General features: G+C 36.8%; 1 protein-coding gene across 1 annotated transcript in view; it reads left to right on the top strand.

The window, feature by feature from the left end:
* SLAIN1 (SLAIN motif family member 1) overlaps positions 1-16,081 on the top strand; it is an 84,411-nt gene extending 68,330 nt beyond the window's left edge. The window contains 2 exon segments of the mRNA XM_020973302.2: positions 7,827-8,109; positions 14,927-16,081. Of these exon segments, the coding sequence (XP_020828961.1) occupies positions 7,827-8,109; positions 14,927-15,002 (359 nt within the window). The 3' untranslated portion in view covers positions 15,003-16,081.
* Positions 16,082-27,119: the final 11,038 nt, after the last annotated feature.

Raw genomic sequence — 27,119 nt, forward strand, 5'->3', positions numbered from 1 at the left:
TAAAATTGAAATTAAGAAAACTATTGAACTAATAAATAAAACTAAGAGCTGGTTTTATGGAAAAAAAAACAATAAAATAGATAACCTTTGGTTAATTTAATTAAAAAAAAGAAAGAAGAAAACCAAATTACTAGTATCAAGAATGAAAAGGGCGAAGCTACCACCAAGGAAGAGGAAATTAAAACAATAATTAGGAATTATTTTGCCCAACTATATGCCAACAAATTTGACAATCTTAGTGAAATGGATACATATTTACAAAAATATAAATTGCCCAGATTAACGAAGAGGAAGTAAAATACTTAAATAACCCCATCTCAGAAAAAGAAATTGAACAAGCCATTGATGAACTCCCTAGGAAAAAATCTCCAGGGCCAGATGGATTTACATGCGAATTCTATCAAACATTTAAAGAACAATTAATTCCAATACTATATAGACTATTTGGGAAAATAGGTGAAGAAGGAGTCTTACCAAATTCTTTTTATGATAAATATGGTGTTGATACTAACAGGAAGAGTCAAAATAGAGAAAGAAAATTATAGACCAATTTCTCTAATGAATATAGATGCAAAAATTTTAAACAAAATACTAGCAAGTAGATTGCAGCAACTTATCACAAGAATAATACACTATGACCAGGTAGGATTTACCAGGAATGCAGGGTTGGTTCAATATTAGGAAAACTATCAGCATCATTGAGCATATCAACACAAAACCAACAGAAACCACATGATCATCTCAATAGATGCAGAAAAAGCTTTTGATAAAATACAACACCCATTCCTATTAAAAACACTAGAAAGCATAGGTATAAATGGAGTCTTCCTTAAAATAATAAATAGCATTATCTAAAACCTTCAGCAAGCATTATATGTAATGGGGACAGGCTAGAAGCATTTCCAATAAGATCGGGGTGAAACAAGGATGTCCATTATCACCACTGTTATTCAATATTGTACTGGAAACCTTAGCTTTAGCAATAAGAGAAGAAAAAGAAATTGAAGGCATTAGAATAGGCAAAGAAGAAACAAAGCTATCACTCTTTGCAGATGACATGATGATATACTTAGAGAATCCTAGAGAATCAAGTAAAAAACTACTTGAAATAATAAACAACTTTAGCAAAGTTGCAGGCTATAAAATAAACCCACATAAATCATCAGCATTTCTATATATTACCAACAAAGCCCAACAGCAAGAGATAGAAAGAGAAATCCCATTTAAACTTACTGTAGACATTATAAAATATTTAGGAGTCTACCTCCGAAACAAACCCAGGAACTCTATGAACACAATTACAAAACACTTTTCACACAAATAAAATCAGATCTAAATAATTGGAAAAACATCAGTTGCTCATGGGTAGGCCGAGCTAATATAATAAAAATGACAATCCTACCTAAGCTAATTTACTTATTCAGTGCCATACCAATCAAACTACCAAAAATTATTTTATAGAGTTAGAAAAAATAATAACAAGATTCATTTGGAAAAAAAAGGTCCAGAATATCAAAGGAACTAATGAAAAGAAATGCAGGGGAAGGTGGCCTAGCAATTCCAGATCTTAAATTGTATTATAAAGCAGCAATCATCAAAACTGCTTGGTACTGGCTAAGAAATAGGGAGGTGGATCAGTGGAATAGGTTAAATATGCAAGACACAGTAGTCAATGACTATAGTAATCTATTATTTGATAAACCCAAAGACCCCAGCTTCTGGGATAAGAACCCACTCTTTGAAAAAAACTGCTGGGAAAACTGGAAAAGAGTATGGCAGAAACTAGGCATAGACCCAAATCTCACACCATATACCAAAATAAAGTCAAAATGGGTTCATGACTTAGATATAAAGGCTGATACCATAAGTAAACTGGGAGAACAAGGAATAGTTTACCTATCAGATCTATGGAGAACAGAAGAATTCATGACCAAACAGGAGATAGAGAACATTATGAAAAGCAAAATGGATAATTTTGATTACATTAAATTGAAAAGTTTTTGCACAAACAAAGCCAATGCAACTAAGATTAGAAGGAAGGTAGAAAATTGGGAAAGAATTTTTACAACCAGTCTCTCTGATAAAGGCCTCATTTCTAAAATATATAGAGAATTAAGACAAATTTATAAGAACACAAGCCATTCCCCAATTGATAAATGGTCAAAGGATATGAACAGACAGTTCTCAGATGAAGAAATTAAAGCCATCTATAGTCACATGAAAAAATGCTCTAAATCATTATTAGAGAAATGCAAATCAAAACAACTCTGAGGTACCACTTCACACCTATCAGAATGGCCAACCTGACAAAACAAGAAAATGATAAATGTTGGAGAAGATGTGGGAAAATTGGAACACTAATACATTGTTGGTGGAGTTGTGAAATGATCCAACCATTTTGGAGAACAATTTGGAACTATGCCCAAAGGGCTACAAAAATGTGCATACCCTTTGATCCAGCAATAGCACTTCTAGGGCTATATCCCAAAGAGATCAAACAAATGGGAAAAGGACCCACATGTACAAAAATATTCATAGCAGCTCTTTTTGTGGTGGCAAAGAATTGGAAATTGAGAGGATGCCCATCAATTGGGGAATGGCTGAGCAAGTTGTGGTATATGAATGTAATGGAATACTATTGTGCTATAAGAAATGATGAACAGGCTGACTTCAGAAAAACCTGGAAAGACTTATATGGTCTGATGATGAGCGAAGTGAGCAGAACCAAGAGGACTTTGTACACAATAACAGTGACGTTATGCGATGACTAATTGTTAAACTGAATCCTTCTCAGCATTACAAGGATCTAAGACATTTCCAGAGGCCTTGGGATGGAAAATGCTGTCCACATCCAAAGAAAGAACTATGGAAGTCGAATCGTTATCACTTATTTTTACCTTCTTTTGAATTTTGTTTCATCTTTCTGATGGTTCCTTATTGGTTTTAATTTTTACTTACAACTTCACTAATGTGAAAATATGTTTAATGGAATGTAAATGTAAAGCCTATATCAGATTGTGCCATCTTGGGGAGGGTGGGGGGAGGAAGGGGAGAAAAATTTTCAACTCAAAAGCATATGGAAGTGATTGTTGATAAATCAAAATATATTATAACATTTAAAAAATTAAATTAAATTAAAAAAAGAATTCAGCCCCAACATTGAACTATTGACAAACAAGATCCAAAAACAGGAGAGATGTCAGATAATGAAAAGGGAAACTAAGAAAAATAGAGGTTTAGTTCCCAGTATGTTACACAAAAGACTAGGATTAAAAGGTAGTAAACTATTCCCCTGCTGTTATTTTAAAGCCTTTTATTATAAAATTGATGTCTTTTTTAGTAGGCAAAGCTTGTGATTGATCCCAGGTTTGGAGTGAAGATGGTGGCAGTAAGATACTAGTGGGCCACTTGAATCAATTTAGGTCTCTGTCTCTTTTGGTAGAAGGATGGAGTCATAGAATATTCTAGCTTAATGCTGCCACAAAGCAGTGTACTCAAATTTAGACTGCATCTTTCTTTTGTCAGTTCAAAGCACTAATCTATCACAGTCTACTACAATCATAGAATTAGATCTGTAAGGCAACAGACCATCTGATGCATGAGTATGAGCTCATTTTGCCAATGTGAAAACTAAAGACCACAGATGAAGGGACCTGACCAAGATCATACAAGTAGTAATTAGTAGAGTTGGAATTTAAGCCCAGCTCTTCTGATATAAAATTCAGAACAATTCTCCCACTACCCTTTGGAGTTTTACTACTATGAAACTCTCCCCTAGCCTAATAGAATGTAAGCTTCTTGAGGGCAAGGATATTTTCTTTGTATCCTTAACTCCTAATACAGTGCCGTTCATGTACACGTAGCAGCCTCTTAAATGGTTCTTGGGTTGGATTGTTGTTAATCTAATTCATGGTCATCTAAAGACTACATAAAGGTTACTTAATATTTGGGAGCCAAGAAGCCATAAATTATGATCATTTGTGTTATCACTATGAGTTTTGAAGACTGATTAGGAAATAAAGGAAACTAACTTCATTTCCATAGCTTTCATATCACATGTAAATTTTTTAGAATGATCAGCATTTTGCCTTTATCATAGAATATGAGATGAAAGGAAATCAGAGATTATTTAGCCCATTCCCCAGTTTAATCAAGGCATCTCTGCTACAATTTCCAGTAGCCTTTGTCTGTTGTCCACCTTCTACTTGAAGACCTCTGCTGATGGGGAACTCTCCTATCTCAGGAGGCAGACCTTTCAATTTTTTGACAGCTCTAAATGTGAGGAAGTTTTCTTCTTTTAAAGGTAGCTGTAGTGTTGGTGAAAAATTACTGGATTTATGGTCAGACATTGGTTTGACTCTGAGCTCTTTCCTGTGCTGCCTTTATAACTCTCAGAGAGATTCAGTGACTTATTTTTAAAGGTCAGTTTTTTCATTTGTAAAATATGCACAGTATATTTATACATATATTTGCATGTGTATAAATATATAAAATCTTTTAAAATATATAATGAAATGTATAAAAATAGAATACTTTATTACATATGCAGAGGAATGCTGTAAGAGCACTGCCCCCCATCCTTCATCTCCCTGTTTCAGTTTGCCTAGGCTGTGATCTGAGAGCCTGACTTTCCCATTGACTCATCATCCCCAGCCCCACTACTATGGTTTCCCCCAAAGGGAAAGCAAGAGAGACACTCGGTGCTCACTATGACCTATGTACATTTTTTACATTCACACAGAAACTCATTGAATTAATTTCATGAAATAAATGTTACAAGAAATTTGACTGGAAGGTGTTATTCTCAAGTTAATAGAAATAATCATGATTTCAAATGAAGATATAGCTGCTTTTTTAACAGCATCCTCACCTTTACTATCATGGTAGGTCCTGAAATTAAAGAACTTAGCACCAAGTAATCACTTATCATTTGTCAGGTTAAAAGCAAATCTCTTGGGAATCTGAGCTTGGCTCTATGCTGTTTACCCTTTGCATGAGTGACTCAGATGATGACATCCATCATGCTTATCACATGATGCAAAGCTAGGAGGGATAGGTGTCACCCTTGCTAAGAGTCAAGATCCAGAAAATGATCTGTAGTCTAGAATGGGAGGCAACATGGTATAGTAGATAGGGTATTTAGACTTGGAATCAGGAGACCTGGGTTTAAAGCCTACTTCAGACACTTAACAGCTGTGTGACCTTTAACTTCAGTTTTCTGAATTATAAAATGAGCTGATACTCTATTGTCTACCTTGAAAGACTATTGGGAAGATAATGCTTTGCAAAACTTAAAGCACTATGCAAATGTGAGTTATTAGATTGAGTTCAGTCTTGTTAAGATGAAATTTTATAAATTATTTTGTTATAATATTATAAATATTATGGTGGAAAAAATCCTACTTTTAGCTTCAAAAGATCATCTCCACAAGTACAAGATGGGAGAGTTGTGGCTAGATAAAATTTCATAAGGAAAAGATTTAAGGAACTTATTAGTGGTCTACAAGCTCCATATTGGTTAAGAGTGTGATGACAACTTCACAAGCTAATGTATTGAAAAGTAATATTCAAGTGATGTATTGCTATACTATATCCTGTTGTGTTCTTTTCTAGGCACCACATTTTAGGAAGGGCATAGAATGGTTGTATAAATATATAAGACATCACATTCTACAGTAAACTCAAAATGGATATATGACCTAAATATTAAAGATCACATCATAAAAAAGAAGAGAATTATATAATATACTTAGGTAGATTTTTTTTAACCAAAAAAGGCACTTACAAAAGCTAAGATAATTTTGATTATAGTTAGTCAGCCAAGAAGCATTTATTAAGAACCTATTATATTATGGGCACTGTTCTAAATACTGAGAATACCAAGAAACATAAAAGACCTTTCTACCTTTGAGGAACTCACAATCTAACTGGTAGGAGGAGGCAACACAAACCACTATGTACAAACAAGAATATATAGGCTAAATTAGAAGTGTTCAACAAAGGAAAAGCACTAGAATTAAGAGAGATTGGGAATACTCCCTGTAGAAAGTGGGATTTTGAGGCAGTTAGGTGGCACAGTGGATAGAGCACCGGCCCTGGATTCAGGAGGACCTGAGTTCAAATCTGGCCTCAGACACATAACACTAGCTGTGTGATCCTGGGCAAGTCACTTAACCCCATTGCCTAGCCAAAAAAAAAAAAAGAAAAAAGAAAGAAAGTGGGATTTTAGCTGGGACTTGAAGGAAGCCAAAGAAGCCATGATTTGGAGGTGAAAGAGAGCTTTACATGGGGGACAGCCAGAGAAAATGCTCAGAACCAAGAGATGAAGTGTATTGCATGAAATTGAAAAGCTCCTGCACAAAATTAATGCATTTAGGATAAGAAGAGAAAGGGCCAGAAGTAACCTCAAATTTGTATTTCTCAGATAAGGGTTTGATATCTGAGGTATACAGACAACTAACAGAAATATTTAAGATCAAAAGCCATTTCCCAGAAGAAAAGTGGTTAAAGGACATGAACAAACAATTCTCAAAAGAAGAATCACAAACTCTTAACAACCATGTGAAAGAATGCTGCAGATCAAATAAAATCCTTTAATGATAAGAGAAATACAAACCTAGCAAATAGGAGAAGATGACCAAAGTGAGAATAATCATTGCTGGAGGGAGTTGTAAAAATAAAAGCATACTAACATTGGTGGTTTACCTTTGAATTAGTAGAACCATTCTGTAAAGTGATTTGAAATTATTCAATTAAAGTAGCTGATACGTCCATAACTTTTCACCTAGGGATTCTGTTGCTAAGCATACACTCCAAGGAAGTCATTGATTTAAAAAAAAAATTCCAGAACACACCAAAATATTTACAGAAGCACTTTTTATGGCAACAAAGATCTAGAAACAAAGTGGATACTGATTGATTGGGAGAAAGCTAAAGAAATGTGAAATGTGATGCTTCAATGTAATGGAATATTAATGGCTGTAAGAGATGAAAAAGTATAGAAAGGCATGGAAAGACTTACATGAACTAATGCAAAGCAAAGTAACCAGAGCCAAGAAAATAATCAACATAATAATGTAAATTGAAAGAACAACAGCTACAAAACAATTGAAAATGGCTATTTCAAAATTACAAAAATTAAAGTTGGCCCCAAAGAAGCTTGGCTTTTGCAGAGGTAGGGGGTTCACAGATTTGGAAGATTGCATGTATTCTCAATTTTAAAAGTGTGTTATTGGTTTTATTGGCTTTTTCCTACTTCTTTTTTCTTAAAATGTTGTTTTGTTATGCACACGCGCACACACACACATGCACACACACAACTCTGGGGGGATACAAAGAGAAATTTAGGGAATGTTAGAAAAAGATATCAATAAAGATTATTTTTTAAAAAGAAAAGTATCTGGAGGAGGGCAACCAGGATTGTGAAGAACTTAAAAATCATGACATAGGAAGACTGGTTGAAGGAACTGGGGATGTTTACTATGAAGGAGAGAAGACTTAGATGATAGCTATGTTTCAAGTATTTGAATAGACGTCATGAAGAAGGTAGCTTAAACTTGTTTAACTTGACCCCAGAGGGTAGAAGTGGGAGCAATTGATGCATGTTGCAGAAAGGCAGATTTAGAGAAACTTCTTAAAAGTTAACTCTCAAAGTTTAATGAGCTGTCATTTGTGGGTTCAGTTTCATTTCTGCGGTATTATGTGCTAACTTGGTTCAGATTTGTTATTACCATTTGGGACTGATGTGCAATGTGATTTATATGATTTCCTTAAGCAAGCCATCCTTAAAATTTCCCCTCATGTGAAAATTTTTTGTTTTCTTCTAGTTCCATCACCAGGACAGCTTCAGCATCGAGTTCACAGTGTGGGTCATTTTCCAGTGTCCATAAGGCAACCTCTTAAAGCCACCGCCTATGTGAGTCCGACTGTTCAAGGCAGCAGCAATATTCCTTTATCCAACAGCTTACAGGCATATTCCAACACAGGAATTCCTGCACCAAACAAAACTGCCATTTCTGGGATGATAGGGCGAAGTGGACTTCCAAGACCATCTTTGGCAATAAATGGCAGTAATTTGCCCAGGAGCAAAATTGCACAGCCTGTGCGAAGGTGAGCCCAATTTTTTCTGTCCCTTCTTTTAGACTTATTATGTTGTATTTTGTTTAACATGTGAAGTTGTTCTGGAAACCATCTCAGTCTTCATTTATTTAGCTAGTTCTTGAACCTTACTACCTGTTGCTTTTTTTGTGCAAAAATCAAGATGAGATTATCAATTAACCTTGCATGAAAGCTGATGATTGATAAAGAACAAGTCATTTGTTTTCAAATTCAGCAGATATTCATTTACTAGGCACCTGCTACAGGCTAGACCAAGAGGAAGGTCTCTGCTGTGCAAGATTTGAGGGAGCCTAGAGACAGAAATTGCTGAGGATGAAAAGATGGATGACTCATGTCCATGGGAGCACAACTCCATTGGAATGTTGTTCAGAGAACTTCTTTTCATGACATACATTCATCTGTCATCTAAGTCTTTTCTTCGTAGTAAACATCCCTGGTTCCTTCAACCAGTCTTCATATATCAGAATCCTGAGGCTCTTCACAGTATTGGTCACCCTCTTCTAGATAATTAAAAAAAAAACCCACATACATCCATGCATACATACACATGCATATATGTATGTGTACATGTGTACATACATACGTATGTATTTTTTTAACATCACCTATGGGTCAGAGGCTATGAGTGGTACAAGGATGACTAAGCTCTGCAAAGGAGCTTACCATCTATTAAGGGAGATAATATGTTCACACAAGTAATTGCATTATAATTTAATCCCAAATACAGTGGTTAAGCACCTGTTATGTGCTAAGTACTGAAGATACAATGACAAAAATGAAAAACAACTCCTGAACTCAAGGAATTAACTTTCTTTTGAAATGTACCAGCTAGTGTGCTATGAGTACCATAAGTGATGTACTAACAGAGTGTTTGTTCAGAGTAAAAATATAGTTGGAAAACAGTGAAATCTCTTCTAGATATTTACTCTTTTTTATTACTTCTCATTATTATCACTAATTATATGTAAATAAAATATATATTCTGTGTAATCAAAAATATAATTATATATAACATGTACTATCTAATCAGAGGCAGAGTGACCTAGTAGTTTGGAGAGCTGGCCTCTGACATAGGAAGAAGGCATAAGTTCAAATGCCTGCTCTGACACATGGGATGTGTGATCTTGAGCACTTAACCTTTTAGTGCCCTAGGGAATTCTCTGGCTATAGATTGCAGAACAGTTATTGATCTATACCGGTAGAAGGAGTTGCCTTACCGGTGAACTCCCAAGTGCAAATCCAAGACAAAATTATAACTGATAATAATAGTAAGTAACTTTTTAAAAAAAAGTACCTTCTACATTACAAGCTTTTAAGTGCAGATGGTACATATATTATCCTTTTTTTTGTATAGGGAGAAACTGAGGCACAGGCAAGTTAAATGATCTATCTCAAATTCTGCAGTTAGAAAACAACAGAACTGACACTAGACTCTATGGCATCAGACTTCATATCGAGTTCTCTGGATATATAAAAATGTTTGTATTTTATGGTAAACAGTAAATAAATTATATCAATTAATTTGCATTCCTTAGAGTTAGGAAGGAGAACGCTTGAAGTTACAAGATTTTAAGAAAACCACATCCTTTTACATACAATAAGTAATGTGGGACTAGAGACGAAAAATTATGGCGAACATTGCAGCATTTAATGACTTAGTGAGTTTTTTTCCCTTCTGCTATGCAACCTTTGGCTTAACTAAATTGAATTTCTTCAGAATGCTAAAAATGTTTTGACATTTATTATTGGTCAAAGGCAAGTTATAATGACTATTGATCTGAATTATTAGGTGCTAGGAGAACTAGTGTCAGGAGTAGGGTCTAATAACAATGTCCTGAGAATTTGGGGAACCTTAGTCCAAGATGTAGCTCACCTGGAAAGTGAGTGAGAAAAAAGCACAAGGACAGTCTAATTTGAGAGGTCTGAAGGCAAAAATGATCATTATATATTATAGGAGGCAGTGTGGTTCAATGGAAGGAGCATTGATTTTGGAGTTAAAGGATGTGGATTAAATCTTGGCTCAGCCATTTCATTGTATAGCCTTAAGCAAGTCACTTAACCTTTGTGGCAGAAAATGATAGCAGCAGATACCCACTAATATTGTTCATCTTAGCACATCTCTGTATCAAATGTCAGCCAACAAGCATTTATTAAATGTTTACTATGTGCCAGATACTGTGCTAAGTGCTGGGGATGAAATGAAAGGCAAAAACATGGTCCTTAGTCTCAAGGAACTCTCATTCTAATATAAATAAGTATGTACATATAAGCTATATACAGTGGAAATGGAACATTATCTCATAAGGAACTCTCCAGTTGTGTATGGGGTTGGGGTTAGGGGGTTAGGCTGGAAAGTTCTCCTGCAAATGGTATAGTTTAAGCTAAGCCTTGAAAGAAGCTAGGATAGCTAAGAGGCCTTGGTGGGGAGGGAAGAGGCTTGCAGGTACATGGATGGATGGTCAATGCAAAGGCAGGATGTCAGGAGACTGAGTGTCTGGTGTAATAAGCAACAGCTAGATAATGAAAAATGTAGTGTGTGTGTGTGTGTGTGTGTGTGTGTGTGTGTGTGAAGTGTAAGAAGACTTGAAAGGTAGGAAGGGGCCCAGCTGTGAAGGACTTTAAATGTCAAATAAGATTTTCTATTTGATACTACAGTTTAAATGGGCAGGTGACATGGTCAGACCTGTGCTTTAGGAAAGTCACTTTGGCTGCTAAGTGAAAGATGGATTGAAGTGGGGAGCATTTGAGGCAGGGAGACCAACCAGAAAGAAGTCTTTTACAATAGTTCAAGGGTGAGATGATGAGGACAGCTGGGTGACTAGAGAGAAAGGGACTTATACAAGAGATGGAGGAAATGGAGAAATGATAAGATGGGACAGCACATTGGCTATGTGGGCTGAGTGGTAAGTAGGAGTCAAGGGTGGCATTGAGGTTGGGAGCCCGAAGATGGTGGTGCCTTCTGCTGTAGTAGAAAAGTTGGTAAGAGGGTGAGCATGAGGGAAAAGATAATGAGTTCTCTTTTGGACATAATGAATTCGAGATGTCTATGGAACATTCAGTTCAAGATTCTAAAAAGGAAGTTGGTGATGTGGTACTTGAGCTCATAAGAAAGACTAGGGCTGGTTATTCTGATCATATTTGGGTCACTTCCATCAGAAACATGCCTAGGCCACATGACTATATTTTTCAAATGGCATTTCCTCTTCAGTTATTTTTGAGAACAGATGTGCTAGAAATTTACAAAATATATGCCATTGTGTATTCTTAAAATAAACTCTGGCAAAGGGCAGCTAAGAGGTGCAGTGGATAGAGCACCAGCCCTGAAGTCAGGAGGACCTGAGTTCAAATCCGGCCTCAGACCAAACACTTGACACTTACTAGCTGTGTGACCCTGGGCAAGTCACTTAACCCTAATTGCCTAAAAGAAAAAAAAAAGCTCTGGCAGAAGCTACTGGAAGGAAATCTTATTATATTGTCTTTTCAAGTATTGAGAATCTTAACATTTAAGAAATGAGTACCTGTATTTCCTCTTTATAAAGTGAAGAATAGGCAAAAACTAGACAGTTTAGAAATGAGTCTAGTCTGCTTTCGTTTTTAATAGGCACAAGTCTCCTAACAGCTTTTGGTGGGGCAGTGATGTCAGGTCCAGTTAGAAAACCATAGTAGAAGCTGGCTGGGTCAAGCTATGTATGTTCTGTGACAAACACATTCCCTCCAAGTTCAGCTGTTTGTCTTCTGGCAGGCTCATAAAATGACCTTGTACCAAAATGTGGATTCTGTTGAGGAAACTGTGGTACCCTAGTCTGAAGACTCCCTTTTTTGTTTTTGCTGTCCTTTGATTAGAATTTTGTAGGTATGGCCCAGGTCAATTTTTATACTGGACCTTAGCTTCTATGGGTCCATCTTCACAGAGGTTTCTTTAGGGAAACTTGATAACCATTAGATTAGCTGTAGTACATGTACATAAATCTACTCTTTAATTTTTCTTTCACTGGTTTGATTGTGTTTGTCAGATTGCTGAGACAATGCCTTTTAGAAGACATTCTTGTTTCATTGGCATGTTTACTTTTTGCTTAGCTGTGCAAACATCTTTAATATGGGTCCCATCTGTCTTGTTTTTAGTCCCATTTGGGGTCCAGAATTCATTTTCTTGCTTAATGACTGAGTGTGCTTGATAGATTTCCCAGAATAAAATACTTAATAGTTATAGCAATGTTAATTTTGAGTACACTAATGGCCTAGTGATTTAGAGTTAGACCTGGCTCAAAGATCATCCCCAAAGTGAATAACATTACACAGTGCATGGAAGATAAGTTAAAAACCATTTAACAAGTTCCTACTGTGCTCCAATGTAGTGTGCCGAATACTGGGGATACCAAACACTGGGGGTGAAAAGAAAAGGGAAAAAACAAAACAATCCTTACTCTCAAGGAGCTCACAGTCAATTGGGGGAGACTGCATGCAAGGTGTGTGTGTGTGTGTGTGTGTGTGTGTGTGTGTGTGTGTGTGTGTGTGTGTGTGTGTGTGTGTTGTTCTTCCCTCTCAAAGTGGACCAATGACATCAGGGGGGTGATGTCTTGACTTGCAAGTGAATTGGAGTGAAGTGAGGCAGGGCTATGCAAAGTCATCAGCCTCACTCCTCTAGGGTCATCTGAGTCCAGTGGCAAGATTTAGGTCAGGACGACTGGAGATAATCCCATATGCAGTGGAAGACCTTGGCCTTTTTAAAATAAAGTCTTTCACAGATCTCAGTTTGTCTGAGGCGACACCCATTCAGTGATTTAAGGCTAGGTAAGAAATGAGGCAAAAGACTGCCTAGTTTGCTTACAAAAAATAAATCAAACTTGGAGGGGAAGAAACTTAGAGTTGCTCACCAGATTAGAAACAATTGTTATTTACACTCACTCTGAGCCATCAGAACCTGAACAATGAGCAAGTGAGGCTTGGACCTGGACCTCTTTCTTATTGGCCAATCAGTGAGAGCCAGAGTTGTTTTGGGTTTAGGCATGGTCAAGTAGCTGCATTTAAATCCCAGTGGGCTTTATCAAAGCCTGGTTTTCTAGAGCTCTATTTCAAGAAACATACACACATACAGACAGTAAATTTGGGAATCATATCAGAGGGAATGCACACATTAAGACAGGGCAGGAAAGGCTTCTTAAGAAGGTAGGACTTTAAGGGAACCTTAAAAGGAAACCAAGGAAAGAGAGGGGGGATGGGAGAAGAGGGGGAGGGAGACAGAGACAGAGAGAGAGAGAGAGACATGGAGACAGGGAAAGAGGGAGAAAGGAAGGGAGACAGAGATGGAGAGGGAGAAACACACACACACACACACACACACACACACAAACATGTATACTTATATATCTTGTCTGACGTTTTAGCTTTCATTTTGATTTGGAGTAAAATGTAAAGCAAATGTTTGCTTTTTACAACCTTAAAGAATATCTAGTGCATTAGATCCATGCTGCTTCTGTGTACTTCATGTATATTTCAGTAATAAAGTTCATCTGGCATTCTGTTATCTGTAATTAAAAGTTTTCTTTGGGAATGAATGAATGAATGAATGAAAAAATATTAAGTACTTTTTCAGTACAAAGTAATGGGGATACAAAAACAAAAATCAACATAGTCTCTGCCCTCTGGGAGTTTGCATTTAGATAGAAAGCAACACTTATAGTGGGATAGGGTGTTTTGGGTTGAGAAGTCACAGCCATGTTGAGTTGAATCATAGGAAATGTCCTTTCCTGCAATGATAGAGAAATCTGGGGGTAAGGGATAGAGAATGAGTGCTTCGTAGCAGGAAGGTAGCTAGAGTGCATTGTGGTTGAGTATGGGAGGCAAAGGGGATTGAATAGAATGGCCTCATACCAATTTATAAACACAGGGATGCTGGGGTGGGAACTAGGTATATAGAGTGTGTTGGGGTGGGTGTGGGAACACTTAGATATGACTAACTTGCACCAGTCTGGTGCTCAGGGCCCCAGGGTAATAATATCTGTTGGGAATATGATGGTGAAGCATCCATAGTGTGGCAGGAAGAAGTCCCTGAGATACAAAGCATTACAGAGAGACTTTCAACTTTGTAACGCTTCTCATTTAGGTCTAGTAGAGTCAAGTTCAGTTGTCAATCATAATATTTTTACATTTGTACAGGACTTTAGTTTTTTAAAGTGTTTTGACATGTCTCATTTGAACTTAACATTTGTTGTAAGAGTAAATAAATTCCCATTTGCCAGAAGATAAAACAGAGTCCCAGAGAAGTTAAATGACTTTGTCCAAGGACTCAACTAAATTGTGGCACATCTAAGTGCTATAATAGCAGTATTGAACTGCTTCCTCTACACCATGGCGTCTCAGCGCTTCATTATTCACTCAGGCTGTTATTTAATCAAGCTGAAACACAGACATGTCAGTGATTCTTCCTCTATGAAATCCTGATGAAGTAATTGATTTTTTTTAGTCAACAATTCATTTGGTAATTCTGAATCTTTCCTGGAGGTTCTAGATTGTATTAGTAAAGATATTTAGGAAGACTCTGTACTTTGATAACAAAGTTCTTCAGAAAGTAGCACTAGTTTAATTTCAAGTGAATTAAGAATTAATTCTGATTAGCTATAGTTGGACACACTGTGCCTTGACCTTAACACAGTGATGTCGTTTTGGTCCTGTTCCCAATGAAGGATAACAACCAAGCGAGCAAGCAGTAAGCCTTCAGCATAAAAGATGCAAGGCAGCTGAAGTAAAAAAAAGTGATGATGCCTATGTTTCTTATTAATGACATGCCACCTTTTCTTTTGCTTTCCAGTTTTCTTCAGCCCCCAAAGCCTCTGTCTTCACTTAGCACTCTGAGAGATGGAAATTGGAGAGATGGCTGCTATTGATGAGGCATTTTGTACTCTAGAAGACTGGGAAAGAAGTGGAAAATGAGGGTTAGGTTGCCCAGCTGGCTGGGTGACAGTACAATGGGCGTTAATATCTTTCCCTCCTTACCGTTTTAATGGATTCACCACGCTATTGTTTTTCAATCGACCTATTATCAGACACTAAATTTTGCACTTAAATATTTGCCTGGGATACTGCAATGTTCTCAAACCCACAGTTGCAGTATTGTGACATTTAGAACTAGATTTTTTTTTAATAGAATTGCTATGTACCTGAACTACTTTTTGAGAGAGTTAAGATGTATCAATATTAAATACTGCTTTGCCATATCCGTTTTTTTAAGGTTACCTGTTCAATGTACTTACATGTTCTAAACACCTTTGTCCATTATATGTTCTGTATTTTAATACATTGCCTATGACTGGGTCTTATAACATATACTTTGAACTTTAATTTTTATAGTTTACAGGAATCCTATTTTTTTGCACTTGTTTCTTTTTACACCTATTTGAACCACTAGGGAACAATTTAAATTTTTGTGCCATAAAAAGTATTTTTGTGGTAAGGTACTATTTTTTTAGCTCTGGGGAAAGATCAACAGAAACACACCATACAGTTTGGGAGACCTATAATCTTGTTTTTGTTGTTGTAGGATGAGCACAAAATAAATAAAGAGTTCAGAGGAGGTAGTGGAGACAGCAAGGGAGTCCAGTGGTTTTGCCTTGTTATTGTTTTCTTAAATGTTAATTTATTATCACATCCTGTTTGGTATTTGTAGATCGCATCACAGAATCTCAGAGGTGGAAATGTGCATTGCATTTACCACGTGCAATGGTCTCTGCACTAACTGTGGGATTTCAATACTTTGTTACAAAGGATGAAACTGTAATGTTTTACTAACATTTGCTTCTGGAAAAAAAATGAATGCATTTTAATGCAAATAAATCTTTTTGATAGACCTTTTACAGAATCCAATTGCACTAATGAATGCTTTCTTATGGCATATGACCTAATATTTGTTACTGTGTATACTGCTGTTTTGGAATGTTTCAAAAATAAAGAATCTATTTCAGCAATATCAAGTCACACATGACTGCAACATAATGTGAACAGATATGTTTTCCTATAGCTGAGTTTTATTACAATTTTGAAGATGATTAGATTGTTTGTCTTACACAGGGATTTACATTGCGTGAGCATCTTCATACTTACTGTAGGGGGTCCTGGAGGGCCTAAAACACTTGTTCACTGGAGATATGAAAAATACTGGGCTTCAAAACATCTTTTGCCAGGGAGTTATATTTAATTTTCACCACAAATTGTGGACCGAGTATTTATCCCAGAGGGGAATAGTGGGACTTCATTAGTAACGGGTCAGCTTGATGCCTTGAAACATTTAGGATAAACCACTCGTTGAAAATGCCAGCACATTTTGCAAATGGAATTCAGTTAATTTCTGAGACATTAAAACAATTATAAAAGTAATCCCCTCTTCTCCTCATTTTAGAGTTGACAATGTTCTGAAAAACCCTTCAGGACGGAATATGGTTGAATGATTTAGGAAAACATTTGTATCCAAGTTTTTTGAGTTAAATATTTGGTCAAGGTTAGGAAAAAAAAATCCATGTTTTTAAAATATCTGTTTTCATTTAGGAATAAGGTGCTCACTTTATAATGTACTTAAATCATTAGAGATGCAGCAGAAAATACACACATGTAAACAGGTAAATGAGTAGTTCACTTAGGAAAAGAGGTGGAAGGGAATAAACATTTGTGTACTACTTACTATATGTCAAGCACTGTGCTAAGAACTTTGCAAATATTTCATTTGATCCTCACAGTAACCCTGTAAGAAAGTTGAGACAGTTATTTGACAGTTGAGAAAATTGAGGCAAAAAGAAATTAAGTAACTCATCCCCAGGGTCACAGAGAATAAGTATCTGAGGTCAGATTTGAACTTGTCTTCCTGATTCCTGGCCCAGTGCTCTCCATTGTTCACATACATGCTCAATGTTGAATTAACAATGGAATACAAATTAATTCATTTTATATCAAACTTTAAAAAAATTTGTCATGCATTTATTAAACACATGTCAAGCATCGTGTTAAGACCCATCTTTCATCATAGATCAATCTCTGTTAATGCTTGTTTCTTAAATGTTTAAGAATAATCATATAGAGTATACATCCAACCAATAATACAAACTAGTATTTAGGAGATATAGTAGATGTCTAGCTTATATTTGTGTTGCTCTTAAAAGCAATGGGCCAAGTATTTGGGTTCACCTTTTATTGTCAGTCACTGAGGATTTATTAAGTGTTTACTACGTGCCAGGCCCTGGGGATACAGAGAAAGGCAAAAACAGTCCTTATCCTCAAGGAACTTGTATTTTAATGGAGGAAATAACATAAATAACTAGATATATGCAAGATATATAGAGAGTAGATGAAATGCAATCTCAGAAGGGAAAGCAATAGCAGCTGAGGATAAGGGGTGGAAGTTGGAAAAGGCCTCCTACAAAAAAGTGGCATTTGAGCAGAATTCAAGAAAGGGAGGGAAGCTAAGAGCTGGAGGTGAGAGGAGGGAAAACATTCTAGGCACTTTGGAGTGTACAAGAATAGAAAGTCCAGTGTGTGTTGGGTGAACTGAATCACATAATTTGTAAATAGGAGCACAGTGTAAGGAGACTGGGAAGGTAGAAACAGGCCAGGTTATATCAATATCAACATCAGAGGACTTGATACTTGACGCTAGAGAAAAGAGAGTGCTGAAGTTGGAGGCGGTGGGGGACAATGGGAATTTTAGAAAATCACTCATTTCTGAAATAAAATCAAACATTAATTATAAGAATGTTTTGACATGGTGTGGTGAGGTCCTATATGTAGCAAAGATTATCCACCTGAAGAGAGGTCTGTCCCTTGCAGGTTGCATGGGGGTGTCTTTGTGTGGCTCAAAAGGAAGCGGAATAGACATCTCCAGCCTCCTCCCTGCAACCTTCTCCAAGGCCCACTTTTATTCCTGCCAGGAGGGAAAGTAGGAAGGGGTTAGAGGATACTCTGCACTTCCCAGAGAGAGGGCATATAGACTATATCCTATCTTCTCTCTTAAATATTGTTAGTTTACTTGATATGATCAGGTTCCATCTAACTTCTGCTTTTTGTCATTGTTGGGGAGAAGGAAGACCCCAAGCCTTCTATCTAAGGCCTGATCCCTTTTCCACCAAATACCAGTTCCACAAGGAACACATGTAGGGAATAACAAAGAAATTCATTTATCTACGTCATAGCAAAACAGAAATCATAGAAGGTATACATAGGAGAATATATATCAGACAACACAGTAGGAGCTATCTTTCAGAGAGAGTGAGGTAACAGTTTAACCAAGAGAGAGTCCTAGATCTCACACTAGGGAAAGTTCCCTGAAGTCTTTTGGCTAATAAGCTGGGGATAGGGACATGATGGAGATGGCCAGTCCTTTTGTGTCTTCCCAGAGACTTTCTTCGGAGGAGAAAGTGAGGCTGGTGACTTCGCATGGCCCTTCCTCACTTAAATCCAATTCACTTGCATGTCATGGGATTGCCTTCCTGCTGTCATGGTCCTCTTCAGAACAAAGGACAAACAAAACAACAACAACAACAACAACCTTCAATAACCTGAAGTGGAGTTGGCCTCTTTCAAGGGAGTTGGCTCCCTTGAAGCTGAAGGTCAGAAGAGCCCAAAGGGACCTGAATCTGACTTGAAAAAGATGGAAGTGCTCTCCTTTCTCTGACTTTCTTCAGCCCTCCCCACCGTCAGGCAGGCAGGGTATTCATCTTCACCAATGAGAAGAGAGGCCCATACTAATGGGTTTTGGGATTGGGGTTACAGCAGTTTTAATTTAAAAAAAATATGCAATTGATATCAATATAGGGAACTATGGGGTTTACAGAGATGAATGAAAGATGTAATGAAATTTTTTCTTAAGAACTTAATATTTCTCTGGTTGTGTTTACACCCTACTCAGTCCTGCTTTCCATATATCTACTTCTAATTACTTGCCTTTTGCTACAATCCTTCTGTATCTTGAACTTTCAGACAATTCTAGGTTGTCTGCTTTTCCTTTCCTTTAGCTTTCTTCAGCTCCTTTTAGATGGGTGCTGCAGGGTATTTATCTGCCTGGGGCCCCTTGCAGTGCTACCTCCCTCGTTTCGGCTAATGCACTGGGAGATTTCTTTGTGGTAGAGTGCTGAGGGACCTGATGGTTTTCTGAGCTGGTTTCCACTGGTTCCCCCATCCTCGCTGAGGCACTTGGAGGTCCAGGTGTTGGTTTTTGCCTGCTTTACCACCTGGGCTTCAGGATCTCTTCCTGATTGACAGTTGGAGGCTGTAGGGTTCTGACAGCTTACCTGGTGTTGGGTTGGAATCAGCAAGGCTGGGACTTTAGGAAGACTTTAGGTTGCTTTCTTTAGCTCCTTTCAGATGAATGCTGCAGGGTGCTTATCCACCTGGGGCCCTTTGTAGTGCTGCTTATTTTTGCTGAGGCATTGGGAGACCTGTTTGCTGGGCTGTTGTACTGTTGCTCCCCATCTTTCTTTTAGTTCAGTTGTTACAGGGTTTTTTTCTGAGGTGATATTTTCTGGGTTTTCTGAGGTTGATAGGGGAGAGTGAAAGCAACTACTTTTTTACTCTGCTATCTTGGCTCCTGGAGGCGCCCTTTTGTATCTTGAACAACTAACTCTTAATATTTGCCATTTTTAATTGATTTTCTTCACTTACTATATGAACAATCCTCATAAAACTCAGCACCATAGAAGAAAAGCATGATTCAGTTTTATTTGAGGAACACATTGCTAGAAATCCACCTTGCCACAGAGGAGAAAATAACTTTAAAAGGAATACACTTAGATTTGTTTATCTTGTCCTGCTTGGTATATTACCTTCAGCTCTACCACAATCCAGAGCAATTACTGAAAAAGTATGAAGATCTTTTAAAAAAATAAATCAAGATTCTGTTGGTGTTTAGTAGAGAACAAGATTTATCAGATCAATCAGAATCTTCATTTTAAAAATATTTTAATTTCTAGGTTTCTCTTACCTTAGAGTGTGAAAGTGATGGTTGAAGTGAATAATAATGTTTCCCAAAGATTGTTATCTCATGTTGTGGTTGTTGTTGTTCAGTTGTGTCTGATTCTTCGTGACCCCATTTGGGGTTTTCTTGGCAAAGATATTGTATATCCTAATATTGTGTAACCTAATATTGTATATCATATTAGGTTAAATGAAACCCTTCTGTAAGGCATGTGACAATGTTGGCTAAGTAACATTCATGGATAGATATTCTGCCAGAGATTATTTTTGAAAATTAGCAATAATTAAGGATCATAGACATTCAGAGTTGAGACTGGAGAGATTACTAATCTAACCCATACTTTAAAAAAATCAATGTGGTCTAGTGTCCCCATCAAGCAATCATTTAGCCTGCTTTTAAGTAGTTGTGATGGAGAATGACTTGAGATCAAATCCTTTTTAAGAAACTAATTATGTGAACTCTGGGCAAGTCACTTATCCTGTCTGTCCCAGGTTCCTTCTAGGGTTGTGGTAAGGATAAAATAATATTTGCAAAACCCTTTGCAAATCTTAACATTCTTTATAAATGCCAACCACCACTGCCATCACCATCATTGTGGCAGCCACTATTGCTGCTGCTGCTGCTACTACTACTACTATTTCTATGCCTCTTCCCTAAGGTTTTAATTATTTAATATGAAGTAATGAATCATCTATTTTATTTGAATTTGTCAAATTATTAAGAAAATCCTAAATTGCCATTTTTGAGAGGTAACCTTCCTCCTTTTTTTTAAAACAGTACAATGTGAAGTAAAAGAATCTTAAATACTCAGGATATGAGAAGGAATTTTAATATTTGTATAGTTTTAATATATTGTCTCTGTGGCATATTTCTTCAGTATCTATTTTGGATTATCTTAAGCAAACTTGGACTGGCTTCCTCTTAATCACCAGCACACTCCTGAGCTGTATCCCATAACCCAATCCATTTCACCAGCTGCTATGCCAGACCAGAAACTAAGCCTTGGATAACTTAACCCTTTCCTGCCCAAAATTCCCATCCTGAGGAGGGATTGCTGATTTGTGGTTATCTGTCGCCTATTATAGAGCACTCCAGTCATGCTTGAATTCAGTCCCCTACAAACTCACAAGCTGATATCTGTTCCCTATATGTACTTCTCCCTTTTGTTCCTGGAACCATAATCAAATCAACTCTTTCATCAGTGCCAGGAAAAGACATGTCAATCTATCCCCTCTTTAATTCTACTCACTATTTCTGTAACTTTTCACACAATAGCTCTCCATGGCCACCACCCCACGATTGTTGTGTTGTATTGTCCCCCCCTCCACTGGAATGTCAGTTCCTTGAGGGCATGAACTATCTTTAATTTTGTATTTCTATCTCTAGCACTTAGCACAATGCTTGGCACATTTGACCCATAGTTTATCCCCAAAGTCCATTGGTATAGTTCTCTCTCCTCATTGGTGGAAATGAATACCCTACTGGTCTGAGGTTTGGAGGAATTGGAGAAATCCAGAGAGAGGAGAGCTCTTCCATATTTTTCAAGTCATCTTTGAGTTCTCTTCAAGCTTCAAAGTCACTTTGGGCACTTCTGGCTTCTAGCTTCGAGGGGGAAGATGGAAGAGGCCAATTCCACTTCAAGTTGCAGAAGGAAGACTCTGGGAAGACATGAAAGCAACTGGCAATCTCCATCATGTCCCTATAAACACTTACAAATTCTTTTATTCATTCATTCAATGGCTGGTGTGTTTACAGGAAAGTCAATCCTACAAGTAGAACATAAGTATTTCACAAATCTGTGAAAATATCATGGAAATCTGTTGTGACAATTTATAACCTGAATTTGAATAAACTAAAGGTCAAATTATGTTCTCTAAACAGTACTATAAAAAATGATATGACATATCCTTTACTTCCTTCATGAAAGTCCTACTCTGATGCCACATCTTGGTGCTGCAATAATCCTGAATGCGTAAAAGTTGTTAGAACACAGATTTGGCTAAATCTTCATAAAATGGAGAAGTTTTGTGCTTGGTCTTGGAGATGGACTATATCTTTTCAAGAACCAACCTACATTTGGAGCTATGAGAAAATTGGTGACCAGATGTCAAATTATTGGCCATGATGACCCATGACTTCAAAAACTTGATGTATCTTTAGTCTCATTGATATGAATGATCCTTTCAGTGATGTAGATCACAATCTGTCTGTGCCTTCTTTTCCAATAAATCAATCAACATTAAGAACCTACCACATGCCAGACTGTGCTAATCATTGATTGACACTGGTCCATGTCTTCCTGGAAATTCATTCAACATACTGTGGAAATTCCAGATCACTGGCCATTAGATTGCTGCTCAGGTAGTGCCTGCATTGTCCTTTGGTCATCCCTCCATCACTAACCCATCTCTTAGTCATATGTCTTTGATGATATCCTTTACACTTCTCCAGAACAGTTCTTCATTGGTAATGTGAAACAACCTTTTCATACTCATCCTATGCCTTTTCATTGCCCTTTGGGTAAATTCAACTTTAACTCTTCAGAGTTTATGCTATTCCATGACTCTCAGCAATGGGCCTGGAGTTAAGAAATCTAAGTTCATATCTTAGCACTTAAGTTGTTTCTCTCTGTTGAGTTACAATATTTTTTCTTTGACCTGGAAGCTGTGGATTTTGTCTGTGAAGTTCCTGAGAGTTTATGTTTTGGGGTTTCTTTCAGGAGGTAACTGACAGATTGGCAAAGTCTTCCTATTTTCACTTTGTCCTTTGGTTTTAAGAGATCTGGGCAGATTTCTTGAAATGTGATGTCTAGGTTCTTTTTGGTCCTGACTTTTAGGTATCCAATGAGTTATAAATTGTCTTCCTTGATCTGTCTTCTAGTTTTGTTTTTTTTTTTCAGGATAGAAAACACATTACACTTTATTTTTGGGGGGGAGAAATTTTTACTTTGCTTTAACATTTCTTGTTATCTTGTGGAGACATTAACTTTTATTTGGACCATTTTAATTTTCAAGGAGTCTGTTCCCTAGGTAAAGTTTTGTACCAAGCTATTAATTTTCTATCCAATTCTTTCTTCCATAGCTCTAATCTTTTCCCAATTTTTCTCCTTGCACTCTATTTTTTCTAATTGTTTCCTCTTGCACTCTCATTTCATTTATAAAATCAATTAAGCTTATGAAAAAAAATGTGTCTTTAAAAAAAGCTCTTGCTGCATATCTCAGAAACATTTTAGTTCAATTGTGCCTAAGCTGGGTTTTTCTTTGAGGCTTTGCCTGTAGATGTTTTGGAGTCATTCATTGCCTTCTCATGTTACCATGACAGCTCTTTAAGGTGATATTTTTACTTTTTTTTGTTCATTCTTCCAGCTTTACTTCCTGACTTCAGACTTCATGTTAAGGCCAGGCTTGGCATATTTCTGTGCATGTTGTATTATTCCAGGATCTCAGGGAAATCTCAGGCCAGGGAACTGCAAACTTTCAGCCTGCCCAAAGCAGTCATATCCAGGGTGAAGTCCGACCCATAACACAAAGTCAGGAAGTAAGGTTACCAGAAAAAAATTGGAAAATAAATAAGAACTATTAAAGAAAATAGGGCAGCTAGATGGCACAGTGGATGGAGCATTGGATTTGGAATCAGGAAGACTCATCTTCATGGATTCAAATCCAGCCTCAGAGACTTACTAGCTGTGTGACCCTAAGTAAGTCACTTAACCTGGAGAAGGAAATGGCAAACTACTCCAATATCCTTGCCAAGAAAACCCCAAATGGGATTACAAGGGGTTGGACATGACTAAAATGACTCAACAACAGCAAATGAAAGGAAGAATTGGGTAGAGAATTAATATCTTGGCACAAAACCTTACCTAAGAAACAGACTCCTTGAAATTTAGAATGGAACAAATACAAATCGATAGCTTCATGAGATAGCAAGAAATAATAAAACAAAGTCAAAAGTCAAATTGTTTCCTTCATAATCTAATTTCATTATAAAATCAATTTGACTTCTAAAAAAACATCTTGATTCATCTCTTACAGAGATTCTAGTTGAATTTTTGCCTAAACTATGTTTTTCTTTGAGGCTTTGCTTATAGATGTTTTGGAGTCATTGTCTTCTTCTCATTTGTGTTGAAGTGTCAGTGTTACCATAATAGCTCTTTAAAGTGAGAGTGTACTATTTTCAGGATCAAATATGAAATCTTCTGGTACTTGAAGCCCTTTACAAACTGGGCATTTTTGCCTTTCTAGTTGTCTTATACTTCTACATATGTTACAATTTTTGCTGTTCACCTCCAATTCCTGGCTTCCCTGGTTTCCTTCAAGCATCACTTCCAATTATACCTTGCTCAGTTGTCCCCCTACTATGTTCCCTTCAATACCTTTTCTCTGAGATTACCTTCCATTTACACTGTATTGATTTTATATGTACATATTTATTTTCACATAGTCTCTTCCATTAGAATGGGAGCTCCTTGAGGCTAGGGCCTCTATATTTGCCTTTCTTTGTATTGCCAGGACTTAGGACAATTACTGACAACATAGTGTTTAATAAATGCTTATTAATTGCTTGTTATAAATATTTTGGTCTTCCTTCTTGACATTGATATTGTCATCCTTGGAGTATACATACACACCTAGCTATGGAAACTGATACCCATAAAATATTAAAATAATTTCCTAGGATGATAAAGCACGGGAGAGTTGCAATCTGCATAGGTGGATGATTGTTGTTCTTCATTCTTGAAGAGTACCAAAATTATCACTATGTTGGGGTCAAAGTACAGTGTGTCCAACTGTGTCTACTCAGATCAATATGAGCTTAAAGGGTTCTACCACAGGTCAGGCACAAGTAGTCCACATGAACATTTGGAGTGGAGATGTCTCTAAATTTGTGAATTTTGTGTATCTGGATAGCACAGCCACCCAAGGCACCATCATAGATCCACCGAAGTATTCAAAATAAATTCTTTTTTTTAGGACATCATCTTTATAAAAGAATTATACTGTAGTATTTCTCTCTTTCTCTCTCTCTCCCTCTTTTTTTTTTTTAGTGAGGCAATTGGGGTTAAGTGACTTGCCAGAGTCACACAGCTAGCAAGTATTATGTGTCTGAGACCAGATTTGAACTCGGATCCTCTTGTCTCCAGGGCCAGTGCTCTAGATGTTTTGCCACCTAGCTGCCCCCGGTAGTATTTTTCAAAGAAAAAAACAAATGTGTTAGCTTTGTTTTGCCTCTTCTCCACTATCATGAACAGTTGAGAGTATTTATAAAAAGCCTTTTTCTTTCTTTTGACTAGGTATAGCCACCAGGTTATTTCATGCTGAGTAAAGATAATGTGGGACTCCGGACTGTTTATTTTAGAATGATTCTGTAAAACCACCACAGAAAGCGTTTTCCACCGCAGGCATGCTTCCAGCATGTATAAAATCAGTCTCAACCCAAGATTATAAACTTCACTCTTTGTTTGGATGGCATGTAGCCTTGGTGATGCAGGACACTCCTTAACCCACTTACTTGACAAATGTGCAGAGATGATCATTGTTTGCCTCCAGTGTGGAAAGGACACAATAGCCAGGGAGCTCTGTTGTGCTGCTGCTGGGCTTCTCAAATTGCTTTTTCATCAGCTGCAGTGAGGATCTGCACTGTCTCCCTAAGGGTAGAAGTGAATATACTTTTACTGAAAAACACGTTTTATGTAAGAAAACAGATTTTATTTGTCAGTGTTCACATTTTTATTCAACTTTGTTGAAGCCCCAGTTTTAGGAATTTAAAACATTCATCAATTTGTGACTGAATCCAGGAGTTACCCAGATTATTAGGATCTGAGTTAGAAAACACTTTTGACAGGTTTGTAACTTCTGTTTAAAATATTGGAATGAAAGGGACATATGATGAAATATCAATATATCTCTACAACTCAATTTTAAAGACCTTCAAATAATGAAACATTGATACAGTGGATTAAGGTTTACAAAGCACTTTCCTTTCTCTGGGAGGTAAGCAACTTATTAACATAAAAACCTTAAAGGATACAAAAAGAAATTCAAAAGGATACAGAAACATTTTGTTATTAATTTGTTAAATTTAATATACATTTTAAAACAGTTTAGCATGCAACCTTCTTTTATGTTCTGTTTATGTTTCAATGTTTGCTTTGATGATTCTTTTTTTTTTAATTAATAATGTATTTATTTTTGGTTTTCAGCATTCACTTCTGTAAGATTTTGAGTTTAAAATTTTCTCCCCTTCCCACTACTCTCCCCTCCACCCCCACCAAGACAGCATGCAATCTGATATAGGCTCTACTTATACATTCATATTAAGCATATTTTCCCATTAGTCCTGCTGTAAAGAACAATTAGAACTAATGGGAGCAACCATGAGAATGAAGCAATAAAACAAAGCAACAAAGGAAAAGGAGAGCAAATAGTATGCTTCCATCTGCATTCATACTGCATAGTTCTTTCTCTGGATATAGATAGCAGTTTCCATTGTGAGTCTTTTGGAGTTATCTTAGATTCTTTCATTGCTGTGAAGAGCCAAATCTATCAAAGTCAGCCATCACACAATGTAGCTTTTACTGTTGTACAATGTTCTCCTGGTTCTGCTCATTTCACTCTGCATCAGTTCATGTAAGTCTTCCCAGGTTTTTTTTTTTTGAAGTTTGCTTGCTCATCATTTCTTATAGCACATTAGTATTCCATTACATTCACATACCACAACTTGTTCAGACATTTCTCAATTGATGGGCGTCTTCTCAATTTCCAATTTTTTGCTACCATAAAAAGAGCTGTTAAAATATTTTGTACATGTGGGTCTTTTCCCATTTTTATGATTTCTTTGGGATGTAGCCCTAGAGAAGATATTGATGAGTCTGCGTAATTTTATAGCCCTTTAGGCATAGTTCCAAATTGCTTTCCAAAATATTTGGATCAGTTCACAACTTCACCAACAATGCATTAGTGTTCCAAATTTCCCATATCTTCTCCAACATTTATCATTTCCTGTTTTGTCATATTAGCCAATCTGATAGGTGTGATGTGGCACCTCA

The sequence above is a fragment of the Phascolarctos cinereus genome, unplaced genomic scaffold (genome assembly GCF_003287225.1).
Source record: "Phascolarctos cinereus isolate Bilbo 61053 unplaced genomic scaffold, phaCin_HiC Scaffold_7;HRSCAF=346, whole genome shotgun sequence".
Classification (NCBI taxonomy): domain Eukaryota; kingdom Metazoa; phylum Chordata; class Mammalia; order Diprotodontia; family Phascolarctidae; genus Phascolarctos; species Phascolarctos cinereus.